The 17,015-nt window shown below is 38.4% G+C and overlaps 2 protein-coding genes and 1 pseudogene across 3 annotated transcripts in view; 1 reads left to right on the plus strand and 2 right to left on the minus strand.

Annotated features, from left to right (window-relative positions):
* Positions 1 to 17,015, plus strand: part of LOC117576580 (IDLSRF-like peptide) — an 83,556-nt gene that overhangs the window by 47,203 nt on the left and 19,338 nt on the right. The window lies entirely within an intron of this gene.
* On the minus strand, positions 643 to 2,416 carry LOC117576720 (glycine betaine/proline/ectoine/pipecolic acid transporter OusA-like; annotated as a pseudogene).
* LOC117576721 (uncharacterized) lies at positions 2,878 to 4,312 on the minus strand. The gene has a single exon (XM_034261741.2). The coding sequence runs from the start codon at positions 4,154 to 4,156 to the stop codon at positions 3,005 to 3,007; it is 1,152 nt and encodes a 383-aa protein (XP_034117632.2). The 5' UTR covers positions 4,157 to 4,312; the 3' UTR covers positions 2,878 to 3,004.

The following is a 17,015-nucleotide window of genomic DNA, read 5'->3' on the forward strand; positions in this document are numbered from 1 at the left end:
TCTATGCACTCGGGTAAAGCCGGTGCCGGTGGTTATGGGTAAGTGTATCCGATACACTTGGTAAAAAATTATGAGTGGACCGGCACGATTGTATGTATGTACACACATATGTACGTTTGTGTGTATGTATATTGAGATGCAAGAAATGCCGTCGGCTTTTTGTATTGTTTTTGTTATTGCTGGTGCGCTGTTCTTTCACTCATTTTATTTCTTGAAAACGCCCATTCATACCTAATTAATATTATAATTCAATAGGAAATGTGGAAAATCCGGGGTTTGTAAAGTGAAATTTTACCTGTTTTATGAGTTTTTGGGTTTTTTATATTCATCAATAACCGGAAAATCAGACATTTTATTACCTGTTTATAACACTATTGTAAATGCCTATATAATTACAAAAGGGTATTTTGCAAATTTGTGCAATTTCCATAAATTTCAGGAAAAACCACCTGATATTTTATTTGACCATTTGTCAAAGTAAAAAAACACCCAAAAATCATTCAAAGAAGTCAAAAGTCATAAAATCTACCCGCGAGCCGCGACACACAAGCATCAATAGGGGTGGGGGAAAAACACCCGAGTATTTGCTCAGACACTCGAGTGTCTGAGCAAAACACTCGAGAGTCTGAGCATTTCGGCGCCTCTGTTTGTTTGTATGTTTGTCGCGTTTGCGTAAGTGTGTGTGTGTTGCTTTCTCAAGGTGGCTAACATGTCGCCCTCATTTTGACAATCTCTTTTGCTGTGCTCAACTGAGAGCAATTCGTAAACATTTTTCGTCCGGACGAAACACACACACATGCAAATTTTGATGCTTCTTGCTTGTCGTATTTCACATACAAACATACGCATCCGAGTGAACATACGGAATATGGGTAATTCTCTGGTAAATGTCGCGTGCGAACAGCTTTACAGTGACGAAGCATTGAGAACAGTTTCGCCGCCGAGCCCCTTGTGGTGCGACTCCTGGGCGGCAACAACCTCCTCTGTCTTGGGCTTGCCCTCCAGCAGGAAGCAATTGGTGAGGAAACGAATTGAGCCTGCGAAGGAAAGAGCAAATATATATGTATTAGTTGCAATACAAAAGATGGTGTAAAAACGAGATTTACTGATGCCATAGAAGCCCGAGTTGGGCCCGAGTCGGCCGCGATGGCCGAGCATCTTGGCAACGGGATCCACAAGAATGGGCAGATTGCCTCCAATGTTGTTAATCACAAAGAGGAAGACGCCAATGGTCGAGTAGCGCACACGCAACGGGACAATCTCGACGACAATGGCAAACACAATACCGAAGAAATAGCTCAGGCCCAACGTGATCATGGCCCACAAGGGATCAAAGTAGACGGAACCAAAGGCGGGCAGCGTAGCAGTCAATTGACTGAGCGCAAGGACAAAGGCACGCGATCTGATGCCCATTTGGGCGACAATCTTGTCGACCACAATGCCACCGACAACGACACCGACGCTGCCAATGCCAATGGTAACGGCAAAGAGCCACCAGCCAAGATCGACATCGGGGAAATAGGTGTTGAAATAGAGATCCGCATTGTTGGCAAATGTCATGCCCCACAGTGACATATGGAGGCGGTAATCATCAGCATAATCATGGCAGGACTTTTGATGATTTGCCACCATGTCGGGTTTACCGCTGGCCGTTTGACGATCTCCCTCACCGATTGCCTTCGGTTCCGGCTCCTTCAGAATCGTCGATCCAGTGAGTGCGGCCACAATGACGGTCAGGACACCGGCACCCAGATAACACACACGCCAGCCCAAGTCGAAGAAGTTGAGCTTGGTAATGTAACGACTCACAGGGAAGGCAATGCCATAGCCGCCATAGATGCCCCAGTTGAAGATGGCCATAACCAAGGCACGTTTGCTTTCCGGGAAAATATCGGACATAATTCCGGTGGCGAGGGATTGCAACCGTACTCACTGGCGGCCATTATCATGCGCAATATCACCTGATGCCAATACTGCTTAACGTTGCTCTGCAGGAAGATCGCAATGCCATAGATCACCGTGCACACGGTGAGCATCTTGACCCGATTGTATTTGTCGGCCGCAAAACCCATGAAGACACCGGCTATGATGAGAACCAGAATGAAAGTGGGACCGGCAAGAATCTGATAATCGATGCCCAGGTCATTTTCCATGTTCCATTCGCAGTAGCCGGTGCCATTGAGATCGAGGGCATAGCAACTCGTCTCGATCGCGACGTCGTCGCATTGCGTTGTCAGCTCGTGACGACGAAACATGCTGTTGCATTATAATGTAATGCTATATTTTAAATGTTACTTTGTCATAAACTGAATTTTGTATGTAATATAAATTATTTATAGTTGCCAAAGCAATTGCTTTCGCTCAATTCCGACTCAATTCCATTTTGCGGTGCGACAGCACATTCTGACGATAAATTTTGAGCGGAATGATTTCACTGTCAATCCTCAAGTGCTGCCATATATTTGATTTAGATTCTTGAAGTAAAGGTCAGCGATGTAACATTTTCTAATCTGAATTTTATGTAATCTGCATGTTATGTATTATCAAAATAGGCATGGGATAAATTTGTTGTCTGTTTTTAATTAATTAAATGGTTAATTGGTTTTACTGCAAAAATCTTTAAATTATTGTGCAATTTGTGAAAATATTTATAGGAAATTCTTAAAGTTTGTATCCTTATTGAAACTTAAGATTACGATTATTAAAATTAATTCCATAATTGCCATTTTAAGTGTCAAAATTACATTAAGAAATTTGTACAGTGACTCAAAGTGAGAAGTATAAATTGAAGATGTTTTTTAAATGTGTATTTTGAATTTAAATTTAATCTTCATATTAGACGCGTTACTCGTAAGTGTTATATTTGAATTGAGCAACTTATTTGTTGTTTAAAATCTTGCCTTTATTATAAATTTTATTACAATTTTAACGATGACCTTGATGATGTCTTTTAAAATTTGTGAACTATAATTTTGCTGTACTTTTTCACTGACGCCTTTGAACTTTAATCCTCTGCGGGTTTCACCTCATCTTGACCATCGCCGACAGTTTCTGTGGCTGGCATCTCGGGCACTTCCTCTTCGTCCTGCGGCAATGCGGCCGCACTCTTGCCAGCCAAGGCCAGTTGAGTATCCGCAGGCACAAATTCCTCCTCTTCGACTTCTTCGCCATCGGCACCATCCGCTGCCAGCGGTTCGGGTGGCAACCAGCACGAACCTTTGACCAAACGTTCTTCGATCTCGGCAATTTCGTTCTTGTAATACTGATTGAAATCGGGTCGGTCCCAGATGCTCTTGACCCACTGCAGATTGAAGTCCATTTTGGCGCAACAGCAGAATTTGCGTGCCTTATGGCACTTGGGACACTTGGGCTGTTGGCGGGCTGGATGAGTGTACTGTTGTTTCTGTTTCTTCTTGCAACAATAGGGGCAGACGTGCTTCGGCTTGCGTTTGGTGCTGCAAGGCACCGGCTCCTTGGCATAGACCAAATGTCCGCGCTTCTTGGCACAGAAACAACAGTTGCAATCATCGCCCTCTGGCTGACGTTTACGCGTCTGCATGCGATCGTAGTACTTCTTGAATGCCACCTTAATCTTGGCCTCGTAGGCCATCTGTTCGCTGCACGAGAGTCCATCAAAGCGAGCAAAACTTTCGGCTGACTTGCGGGCCGCATGCACCCAGACACATTCATCATTGTAGCTGGGCCTGCCCTGATCATCGTAGGTCAGCTCCTCCTTGGGCTCGTAGTAGAAGGCCTTGAAGCCACGTTTGATGATACTATAGGCCAGATGTGCTTCGACCTTGTTCATCAGCGACTTTTTGCCCAGCTCGTGAAACAAATCCTCTTTGCGCAAACGCTTCTTGGGCACCGTGTCGATGCAATAGCAAACCTGATCGTAGTGCAAAAAGGCGTAGGTTATAATGTCGACGGTAGACTTGGCTTTGCACTCGTGCAATCCACAGATGATCATAATCTGGGCCAATGTGTTGGCCAAGTCAAGTACATTCTCCAGGAATATCGATGAGGCATTCACCTCGCCCAGGCACTTGCATTGCGTATGCTGATCGATGATGCCGAGAGGCGCATGACGCTGACATTCCTTGTGATGGCAGTTATTCCGGCATCGGAAATCTGGCATGGCATGATGCGCCTGCATCTTCACATTCAACTGGATTAATATTCTTGTATTTGATTTTTTTTTTAATTTTTGTTTTGTTATTTATGATAAAACGTCTAAAGTAATTTGAAATTTTGTGAAAAGATTTGTTTTTTGAGATTCTACATCAAGACAAGCCGAACAAAACAATTTCGATACATTCTGAAAGAAAACTCAATGGGCATCTAATATGTAGAGTTTAAAGACAGTTTTCCAATAGCCTAGGCAGGGCGAAGCTTTAAGAGAAAGACATAAGTTCGTCCCTCTTTAATATTTTATTCGTAATGTATAATTAATGTGAGGAAATATAAGTCAATTTCCATCAAAGCTTCTTACGTTCTTCATCTTCAATTATTATTGGCTTAAATAGCAATGACTTCAGCTAAAAGTTTTATGAGAATTTACGCTAAAATCCCTCTTTGAATTTGCTGCTTGGAGTTATTTCTAAGCACCGAAAAGTATGCTACACATTTTACTGAAATATTGAAATTCCTTTTAAATTCAATTGTCGGGTTCATTTCAAGACTTTGTTTTTAGGCTGAGGTGTAAAGTCTATGAAAAAATAGAAACACCGAAAAGTATGCTACATTTTTTGTTTGCGCTAAGGAAACAAAAATGAAATTCAAAGGAAATCCAATAAAAACAGCTTATTGCATACAATTGTACCGAATAAATGCATTTCCATAACAAAATGTGTCAAAAGAACCGAAAAGGGAAAACAGAAAAGTGAAAACAGCAAAGCAGAAAGCAGAAAAGAGCAAAGTGAACTGTCGACTGCAGGCCATTTCAGTGAACTCCTGTCAGATTTGCGAACCCAAGTTCTTTGTGGGCATTTGTAACTGTTAATGACGGCATTGAGTCAAGTTTATGATTGTTGGGTCGAGGGCCAAATGGAAGTGCCGTCTTGCATAATAGATGCCCTAATGTTGGGACAATATTCATAAAGCGAATGCGAATGCGAATGGTGCTGTGTGTTGGTCCCAAGACATGTCATCTTATGATTACTCCGCCGTTGACTGGCAAATACATCAAAGTTGAATTTATTTTGACAAGCGCCCAATGCAATAGGAGCATAATCAAATATGTATATGCGTGCGTTTGTGTGTGTGTGCGACAGGCTCATAGAAAAAAACAGCGCTGACAACGCCCAAGTCAAACAGATGAACGATAAAGTTGTCATTACTCATCCCGTTGTGTATTTAGACTGCGACAGGCATCCAGACTGAGAGTATTAGATAGAGAGAAATAAATAATAAAAATTGTGGCCTGGCACATCAAATAAATATAAAATATATACAGATTTTTATTCGCAGACATTGAGTGCGGCTTTTATTTCATTTTAAAATGTATCTATGGGGATTTAGCGACTGCTGCTTTTGCCTCAACGACACCAGAGACCTTTCACTCCCACTTTAGCAGATCAACGACAGCAGCGCCCAACTTCATAAACAATTATTAACTACAGTTTTCCTTATCTATAGAGTCAACTTGATACCTGTCGTAAAGTTAGTTAAGTATTTATTTGCAACTCAAGCACGATGGGGAGCCATTAATAATGCTTTTAAGTTTGCAAATACTTTGTGAAAATTTATTCATTTGTATTCATCGTGATCGCTTACTAAGCGTAAACGGAACCAGCAACAGCAGCAGCCAAGATAAACAAACAAACAAACAAAGATGCGAGGAAAACAGACAAAACGCGATAAAAAAACAATTGGCCGAAACTTTTTCGATTTCGTGCGTAAATTATTCGGTTGCGTCGGCATTATATACAACATTTGACAGAAATTATAAGAAGCAGAAAGTTGAGCGAAAGTTTAAGCTCAAAAGACGTCGGCCTCCCGCTTCAGCTATTTGAAATTATGCTAATAACGAAATGCCCAAGCAAAATATATGTGCGAGCCGTCTCGTAAAAAGGTAAAAAGGACAACTGCCACGTGGCGATATGTAAATCAAATTAATATCATATATATACTCGCACATTTACTTACATGCACGCACACACAAAATGAAAGCAATTTGTGTGTTCATGCACCACACTCACCACTCACACGCACACACGGGTCGTATGCGTAATGAGCGTCAACGTATGCGCAATTTATGAATAATTGACATCTGAAAGGCAGCAGCTGGCAGTTGGCAGCGCGCGTCCCTTAAACAGAGCCACTCACAACTGACATTTGACAATTTCGCCTAATGTGTTGGGTAAATTTGCATACGATACTTTAGCTCTGCTCACTGGTAACTGGAACTGCTAACTGGCGGTGCCTTGTAGCCATGGCTACAGTCCAGCGCCTCCACTTGCCGCATGCCACAGAGGCAGCGGCAGCCGCATGAACAGCAGCTCATCATCATTATTTTAAATAAACATTAAGTTACGCTTTACAGCCATTTATCACATTTACAGATTTATGTGCTGCCATTCACGTTGCTGCTGTTGGCGTTGCCTTTCATATTGCATGTTGCAAAGATGTTTGACTACAGCGCCGTGGCACGAACATGCTTGCTTACACCTCCAACCCTTAGGCAGCCACAAAAAGAAATATATACTCAAGGTTGCTTTTATAAACCGAATATTCTATACACTTGCAAGCAGGCTTAGCTTTTGATAAAGTTTCTTGCCAACAAAAAACATGGTTTACATTGCTCATCAGCATGAATAAATTTCATTCTACGGTCGACTTATTATAATATTGTATTATACATATAATGTATGTTAATTAAAATTCTTCGTAGGAATTTTAAGCATAAACTCAAGGCAATGGGTTCGCTTAACATAATATTATATTTTGAAAAGAGTCTTGTACAACTCACCATAAAAATTTGTTGGGTAAAAAAAGAGGTGTGGACTTAACAAATCACAGAATACTTAAACCAATGCCGTTCAAAGTTCAAAAAGATTTTTGCGCAGCTGTTTCGATTTGCGATGATATAAATAAAGCGCACAAAAATATTATGGACGAGTCGTTTGCATGTAAAATCAATGGCGACCCTTATATTTTTTATATATTGATTTTTTTCGCCATGATTTTTTGGGTGAAAAATGCTTTTAATGGTAAGTGGCGACTGTGCACGCATTAAAGGGTTTTATGCGAACAACGTGACAACAGATATAGCGCACAAGAGTCACAATAGTTGCTATTTATATTTATACCCTGTAAACAGGCCTCAATTTCCAGACTGCAAAGCAAAAGTTTGCTAGTCAATTGAGTTGCGTTTTAAACTGCTTCATTGATTTGCTACTTGAGATAATAAAAGTTGAATAGAAAGGAATAACATATATATGGAGATCAGGCTGTCTTGATTAGCCACTCAAGAACCGTATAAAACACCTGCCAACTTTGAATTTCTGTTTCCCCTTTTACTTAGATCCATCACATGAAACACGCGCCGCTTTCACCTGTCACCCACTTTCCGTTCTTTCGATATGCCCCAGTGGCTTTTATTATTGGCGAATGCCAATACTCCCCGCTATCGCATGCAAACTTTTGCATGACTCGAGCAAAAAAAAAAAAAATAAAGGAACTGAAAAGAAGAAAAAGCACCAAGACCGAGTTGGCCAAAGATAAACAACAACAACAACAGTTGGCCATTTTGTCTGCAGGAGATTTATGCGCGATTGCTCAAGTTTTATGAGTTTCGCTGTATTGCGCTGCCTTTGCTTTAAAAAGTCCGTCTGTTCTCTGCCCTTTACTCTCGCTATCTCTCTCTCTCTTTCGATAGTATTCTCGGTTGCTTTTTATACCCGCTACCCATAGGGTAGAAGGGTATTATAACTTTGTGCCGGCAGGAAATGTATGTAACAGGTAGAAGGAGGCATCTCCGACCCTATAAAGTATATATATTCTTGATCAGCGTCAACAGCCGAGACGATATAGCCATGTCCGTCTGTCTGTCTGTCCGTCTGTCCGTCTGTCCGTCCGTCCGTATGAACACCTAGATCTCAGAGACTATAAGAGATAGAGCTATAATTTTTTTTCGACAGCATTTGTTATGTTTGCACGCAGATCAAGTTTGTTTCAAATTTTTGCCACGCCCACTTCCGCCCCCGCAAATCAAAAAAATCGAATAACAAGTGTAATTTTAAAGCTAGAGCTACGAATTTTTGGTATATATAATAATTACTGTAATAGTTATGATTCCTGAAAATTTGGTTGCGTTCAGATAAAAATTGTGGATGTTATTAAAGAAATACTTTTGTATGGGCAAAAACGCCTACTTACTAGGGGTCTGAGTTGCTTTGGCCGACAATCTGGCACATTGTGCCGTTTATGGTATATTTTGAATGGTGTACTACATCAATATACCAAACATACCATTTGGTATATTTTTTAGTATTTTTTAGTATTTTCGGTATATTTTGAAAATGATACCGCAATATTTTGCCTTTATTAAAAATGGGTAGCGGGTATCTCACAGTCGAGCACACTCGACTGTAACTTTCTTACTTGTTCATTATTAGTGGAGGCAATGATTTAAGCCAAGCTTCAATGTGCGGCTGGTGTTTCTTTTATGACTTTTGGCTTGGCAACACGTTGCCAACAATTTAAGCAGCAGCAGCATCATGCCATCGCTGGTCCGCCACTGACTTGGACTCCGACTCCGGCACTTAAACAGCCAAACTGAAGCACTATAGAGCTCAACAATGGGGTTAAAGTGTAAGTTTTTATTAGATTTTGTTGCATTCCGTGTCGGAATTTCGCCAGAGTTGAAAAGGCTTCATTCGCCTTGTGGTGAGCGAATTTTGCATAAGCTGTCCTGTTGCCTCTGATGCTCTAAGAGCTCCCGTGTGCTTCAAAATATGAGCAAACATTTAAACTCTTAAGGAATAGTTTATTAATTATTTAGTATAAGCTGAAAGCTCAACGTAAGCTGGCGCATTGCTGGTAAATTAATAAAATAATGGAGATAATAGTGTGGACAAGTGATTTAGATAGTGGCTGCTACAGGTTGCACATTAGCATGGATAGTTTGTGAAGAGAGAGGAGAAGTTCAATTACCAGAATGGTCAAATTAAACAGATGATTAAATAAACGCAAGCAAATACTAATAGAAATTGAAATCAAAATCATGCTAACTACTACATACTACGAATAATTATTACATTCAGCATTCTAAAAATTATTTGTAACAGTAGTTAGATTGATTTTTAGAATGTTTATTATATATTAGAAATGAATTGTCTATTGTTATTAAGAATTCAAATTTTGAAATGAACATGAATTTGAATTATTATAAAAGAAGAACTCAAAAGAAAGTTAATGCAAATACTAATGAAAGCTTGTATGATGAAAGCAGTGTTAGTGCAAATATACTGTTATTATTATAAATATATGCTACACATCTATATAAATTCGTTTGCCAATAATTATTTAAATGCTTAAGACAAACATAAATTGATAGTCATATATTATTATTCGAGTGGGTATTCTTAACGCATTTGTATCAACAATTGTATATTTATGATATGAAATGAAAAATTCAATCAACACTGAAGAAATTCCAGTCGTGCAAACTTTTAAGTTCGTGAATAATTAGAGAGCGATTTTAGATTGTACTATAATTTACATAAATGGTATTGCCTTTAATAGTTATACCCCCAAAGACAAACGTTAATTCATTGTCGCATATTGATTTTAATTCGAATACTCGATAGCTTTTATCACATTCAGTATCAACAATAATGAAATTAACAATGACAATTTACTTAGCTCATATATTGAACAACTTTACAAGCCGCGCGTTAAGCTTGTATTGATTTCTAATTTGTCCGACATTTTGAAACATCCCCAAACAACAAACATTACGAAAACATATCGGCATAGAGAACATATGAAAGCCCTGCAGGAACGGTAATGTCAAATCAATACAACATCGCCGACTAACCTTAATAATCCACAATGACAAATGGCGATACAGCACTTAATTGGCAATAGTAGTTTGGTGCTTGGGGGGTTCACACAAATTGCTGGTTGCTATCTTAGTGCCATCATCGTCCGCAATGACAGCAACTTGTTTTAGCCCGAGGTCCCCGAGGCTAATAACGAAAATCATTACAAAGCCATTAAGTGGGCCAATCAAAAGGCATGCAAAAAGAAAACAGCTCGATATTGCACTAGGGAAAGAAAAGAGGCTTAACCAGAACTTAATGTAATTCAATCAGAAGGCAAATGCCATTGGAAAATGCAAAGCTAAATTTATGGGGCGTAACCAAAAAAAAAAAAAAAATGGATTTAATGATGGCGAAGCTGAAGAAGGATTGCAGAGCAAATTGACGGATTTGTCGGCGCCATAAATTAAGCGACGCGGTAATTGCCTGATAAATGTGCGGCCAACGGGAAAACACGAAGGATGTTGTGCAAAAATACGAGTTTTCTATCAAATGTTTGGATTGATATGATAGATACACGAATCGTGAATGTGTGGGTAGCAAGGGTTGCCAACCAGCTGAAGACTAGCACGCAATTTGCCACGCCACGCCACGACGTTGGACTCCCTCCTCGAATTCGACTTTCCCATTTCCTGGGAGGCTTTTAGGCATAGACATCGACAATGTGGGCGTGTCTCGTTGTTGATGTTGTTGCTGTTGCTGTTGTTGACGCTGTGACGCAGTTGGTCGCCTTGCTCAATTGATTGATTGATTTGCTTATGGCTAAATGAATTCGTCATAAATATTTGAACGGCACTCTTCGTTGGACGCCAATATCTCATGCCTCGCAAAATGTTAGGCAATCTCATTTGAACAGAATCAAATTTAATGATTGAATGTTGTACCAAGTGCAGTATTAAATATTACAAGAAGGCTTGCACATTAACATAAAATGAAATCAGTTTAAAATTCAATACATTTCAATACAATACAATTTGTTATTAATTATTAGAGCTTTGTTTTAGTATTTCATTCAATAATCTCATTTTGATCAAATAATGAGTTGGGGTTTGTGCAAAAATTTATGATTTATTACTCTATTATTGATAATTTTTGCAAATTGTAAGCCGCTTAGTACTTTATTTAATAATGAGTTTGTTTAATGCAAAAATTTGCGATGCATTTATAGTATTTGTCTGCTGCTATTATCAACATTTTTAATTGGAAATTGTGTAATTTATTTTTCATTAGTATTGTATTTTTAATGCCATTAATATTCATGAGCCACTGCTCTTAGTATAATTTCGTTAACTAGGGTTGCGCTTTAAGTATTTGTAATTTAGGACTCCACTGGGAAAAAGAATTAATCCGAAAGTCAAGAAAGTAATGGCAATGATTTCAATGAAGAATTTTACTTTCTCTTTTCCAGACGCCATCAAATATGACAAACTTTTACCATATCTTAATTATAATAAAATTTGAATACATTAAAGGCAGCATATATTTGTTTTAAACTTTTTCTTTAGGGGACAAATCTGAATTAAATATATTGTTTACTCATGAATATTCATTTGGTAATTTTGTGCTTCATCTCAGAACTTCCCACACACAAAAAAACAAAAACAAAAAACAAAAATATATGTATTTAATTTGCTGTACATTATTTAGTTCTGGTTGCTTGATTATCCAGTAGCAGCTGTTGCTGAGTTCTCGCTAACTGCGAAGGCGGTTGAGAACGTTCACATATGCCAGTTAGGAGGAGTACATTGGGCAGGCTTTAAAGAAAGCATTGCGAGTCGCACAAAACGATTTAATGTAAATAATTTATCAACTCTGGTGTGCTGCTTCCATTCTTTCATTCTTTCATTCAAGAGAGTAGACACACACACCTGTGTCGCCATCGTCGAGCGGCTTGTTGCTCGTTGTGTTGGTTGTTTTTTGTCTGGATTTAATTTACATATTCACATCCGGCTTATTTTCATTTTTTCCCCATTTGCTTCGATGTTGTTGTTGTGTGTACAAGCTCCTGTTGCCGTGAGCAGGATTATTTGGAGCATTGTCATGAGATAGTCAAATGTGAGGCGTTAAGCTGCCGTAGGGAAAGTGCCGAGTTTTATCGTTATCCCAGCTGGTGTGTGTGTATACATACTCGTATGTGTGTGTGGGTGTGCTCATGTGTGCGTGCATGTGTGCGAAATTAGCAAGCGCTTGGCTTATAATGCGGCTGCTGAAAATGTATTTAAAATAAAGCCAAAAGATTGCTGGCACTTTGATTGACAGCCCTGATACTCTATCAGACCATGAGGCATTTACTTTAGCTTTAACTTTTGGCATTTACTGCATTTAAATAGTATTATGCATTTGATTGTGGGGATTAAGCTGAGACAGATAACCAAATGCCTGTCATCCGGGATGATTATGACGCAAGGTGTTGTCTCTTGAGCATTGAATGTCAAATGGTCTCAGTCGAAAATGTAAAAAGCATAAAACAAAGAACAGGTGACACTTCATAAAACAATTGTTTGCTTAGCTGGTTCTGTATGCCTGCCAACATGGCGTATGCATAATATTTTATTTTATGTGTACTAGACAAAGCTGTCGGAGGCGTTAATCAAAACGAATGTTGCGCTCATTAATCAATTACAACCAGTGACAACAACACGATCACGAACACGAACAGCAGCTGAGACAACAACTTGGCAGGCTTAACGTGCTTTCAATTAGGCGCCTAATTCAAATGAATGCTCCAGAGACCGCAGGAATTTGGCAAATACGTGCGTAAATAAGCGACTCAAGTCAGGCTCAGTTTTTTTTTTTTTTTGGCTTGTTTGTGCATTTTCCGTTTGTTTTATTGCGGGGGAGCGAAGCAAACATTTTTCATGATTACCGCTCGTTAATAACTGGCCTGCCGGTAATGTCGTGTCGTGTTTACGACGCCTCGGGAATTTTTTTGTGAAAGGTAGCAAACAAAAAAGTCAAGAAGGACGGACTTTAAATACACTACATTATGGCGCTTGACTTCTTTTTTTTTTTTTTTGCTTTGAAGCCATGTTAAATGCACGAGTTTAATGATAGCGTCAGCTAAGCAGCTGCTTCGACTTGTGCCACATTTTTAATTGCCTGCACTTAAATGGCATTATGAGCTGCCAGACGACGACGATGACGATGATGATGATGATGATGATGTTGCTGCTGAGTTGACTTGTCTGGCTTTGGCCTGGTTTCAACGTCAACGCAGCGAGAGCATTTATTATTTTTTCCACGTCTTTTGCCATGCTGTACGCTGGCTTGGCTTAATTGTCATATTTAGTTGTGTGTGTGTGCGTCAAGTGGTAATTATTTAAGCATTATTTCAGTTGCAACGTGCTTGGAGGAGCCAAGTGCAAGGTCGACCTACAAGTTTATGCAAGTGACGCATGGCAACGTTGGCCTTTGTGGCCGCCAAAGCAATTAATGTGGTCAACAAATGTGTCACCAGGACAGGACGAAAAGGACCTTGTCACAAGCCACAACAAAATGTCGCTGACATTTTGTGTAAATGCTATTTTCTGCCACAACAGTGTTGTAGAATATTTATTCGCCCCGCAAACAAGTCGCAAGTCGGTCAAGGCGACTTTAAGGCACTGCTAAATATATATGTACTATATAGTAGTCCATTAAATTCGCAATTGACAATCGAATGGGCAATCAAATGTGACATGAACGCATTTGCCACGCTAAATCAGAAACAAGTTCAATTTTTATTACAAACTGTTAACGACAATTGAATGCGCTTCTTGCGGGCAATTAAAGCATCCTTTATTGCTCTTTAACAAAAATGTCAGGTAATAAAAAAGCAAAACATTTATTCGTTTGTTATTCAAAAGGGAGAGAAGTGCACAGCTTTTGATAGCAGCCAAAAACGAAAATCGTTGACAAACATGGCATTATACTCGCAGTAAAAGCAGGAAACGGAAATTCCACCAATTTGCTTGATTTCCTTTTGCTTTCATCCACAACACCATGGACATTTACTATCGCCAAGTGTCATTCAGTTAGAGCGACTCAATGGCAGAATGGCTGCCAGGTGCCTCTACAAGTGAGCTGTTTGGCTTAACATCAATCGTGTTTAGTCACTTGTCGTTTTTGGGCCATATAACACTTAATTGTAAGTGCGCCTATGTGTGTGTGTGTGTTTGTGTTTGAGTTTGAGTTTGATTCGCTGTTGCATGTGAAAGTGAGCGGAAAAGTTGTTGACACACACAACAAATTGAATTGCATACAATTGTAATCGACTCTTTTGGCAGCTCGCTAACATCAGAGAAGCAAACAAGTTGCTGACAATTTAGTTTGTTTTTCTTTTAAATTGTAAATGGCAGAAAAAACGAAAATTTAAAACGAAAATGTTTCGTTTAGAAAAGCTGTAATCTGTAAATTATTAATTGGATTGTTCTAAAGTTTTTAATATTTATTTTGTAGCTTATGTTTGGTTGTTATTTAAATAAATATAACAACTAGTGTATTAACATTTATTTGTTCATTTAATTATTTATTTTCTATCAATACAACCTAAGTCTTATAGTATAAATTATGGTTCTTGTCACTAAAATCTCATTTTATTATTTTGAATTTACTTTTCATGTACAACTAATTTATTTCGAATTCAATTTCTTATAGTTTAAAATATGCGTATCTTTAATTTAATATCATGAATATTTAATAGGAAGCATAAAGTTTAATGATAACATTGAAGCTTAAACTTTATTTTAATTATATTCATTTTTGTATAAAACAATATGTATTTAATTTGTTAAGTCTACAATTTCTAATAATTTAAATTCGTATATACTTAAATTGTATGTGTTTATGAGATTCACAATTTATGCGAAATTTATGAACAATAAATCCGTAGCTGTTTATTAAACATTTTTTTTAGAATAATGTTATGTGAATTTATCTAATTAATACTCGAAAGTGAATCAGCAATGTAATTTTCTACATAAGTTTCAATTTCCCTGACTTCTAACATGATTTCTAATTATTAAATGAGGCAACCATTTTCCTATTTATAGTATTACCAAATATTCTCATTTTACTCTGCACTATCTCATACTCTAGCTCATCATAAATTCCCATGAAATTTATCAAATTAAATGATGACAGTAACAAGAACCAAGCGAGAAATTCGAAACAATCCAAATAACGATGCGTTTATTTTAGCGTGTTGTCGCAAAGTTTGTTTAATTCAGCTATTTATTTGGCAAACTCAAGCGTAAGTGCTGTGTAAAATGAAACCCGCGAAATTTGCATTCGAATTACGAAATTTGTAGTTTTAGCCAGCGTATAACGTTTATTTTCGACTAATGCGAACTTTGACTGTGTTTGTATATATTTAACTGGTGTGGTGTAGTTTGCTCATTGTTAGCACATGCCACATGCCACATGCCTCCGATGCCACACGACAGCCTGCCACTCGCAACAACACACAAAAAAAATAGAAACAACTAAGAAAGCAACAGTGGAGTGTATTCGATTGTAAGATACCCGCTACACATTGTAAATAAAAGGCAAAAGAGTGCGATATTAAATTTTAAAATATACCGAATTAATATATCACAAAAATATTAAAAATATACCAAAGGCTATATTTGATGTAGTACTACATTCAAAATATACCATAGAGTGCAAAAAATACCATACCAAACCATTCGAAAAATTATAGCTCTATGTCTTATAGTTTCTGAGATCTGTGTGCTTATACGGACAGACGGACATGACTATATCGTCTCGGATCCTGACGCTCATCAAGAATATATATACTTGAAGGGGCGGAGATAACTACTTCTGCCTGCTACGCACATTTCCTGGAGGAACAGGCTACCTTATGGGTAGCGAATATAATAAGCAAGAAAGCTACATCAGAGTATGAAAGGGGAACGGTGCGGTATATTAATATAGTACTAAATTCAAAAAATACCAAAGAGTTCAAAGCAACTAAGATGCAACAATTGTCATATAAAATTATTTCTAAATAACTTCTACAGTTTTTAAACGATCGCAACCAAATTTTCAGGAGTCATAGCAAGTGCTGTCGAAATAAATATTATACCTCCATGAGAGATCTACATATGTGTTCATACGGACTAAGGGACAGATTGACTGACGGACATGGCTATTGTCTCGGCAAAAATACTTACTTTATGTGGTTGAAGAAATCTTCTTCTGACTACTCTATACCTTTGCTGAAGGCAAAATGTTATAATACCCTTCTACACTATGTGATGCGGGTAGAAAAATGCCGATGGACAATTGTCTGCGTGTGAGTGTTGCTGCCTGGCGTGTGTGTGAGTGTTGCTGTCTGTGTGTGTGTTGTTGGCAGTTTGGTTGATTGCAGCCACTGACACATGGTCGCTCAGCCATTTTGTGAATATTTTTGGGGCGTTTTTGTAGAAGACGAGAGGCGAGAGGCGAGAGGCATAGAAGGATGTGAGAGAGTGTTTACTTCTGTTCGCTTATTTTGCTTTAATGACATTGTTTTGTCTGTTGCGTGTTGAACACAAAAAATAAAAGCAGGCCAGCAAAACTAAGAGACACAGAGACAGAGAGAGAGATAGAAAGCGAGCTAGCGAGCAAAACGCAAATCAAATACCAACAGCTAGCAGAAAATGTGGTGGAAAATATTTGCGGTTGACTTGCACTGAATGCCAACGGGAGAAAAAGCTGGTACTAACCATTTTACGGAGAATTCAGTTAGCTGACTTTGGTTGGTTGCCCAACATCAATTGAGATACTGCACCGACTAGAAACGGTGGCGATTGTTCAAGCCTTAAACGATTTATTTTGGATCAAGAGACTTTCAAATTTTGATTTGCATTTTTGTTCTAACTTGAATTTTGTTTATTTAATTTAATCAGTTGTGCTCGTTCAACCAAAATTCTCATTTTATTTTAATGAAATGTTTTGCCTCGCTTGGGGCAAAGAATAAATTGCATATTATATTTATATTCATGG

The sequence above is a fragment of the Drosophila albomicans genome, chromosome 2R (genome assembly GCF_009650485.2).
Source record: "Drosophila albomicans strain 15112-1751.03 chromosome 2R, ASM965048v2, whole genome shotgun sequence".
Lineage (NCBI taxonomy): Eukaryota > Metazoa > Arthropoda > Insecta > Diptera > Drosophilidae > Drosophila > Drosophila albomicans.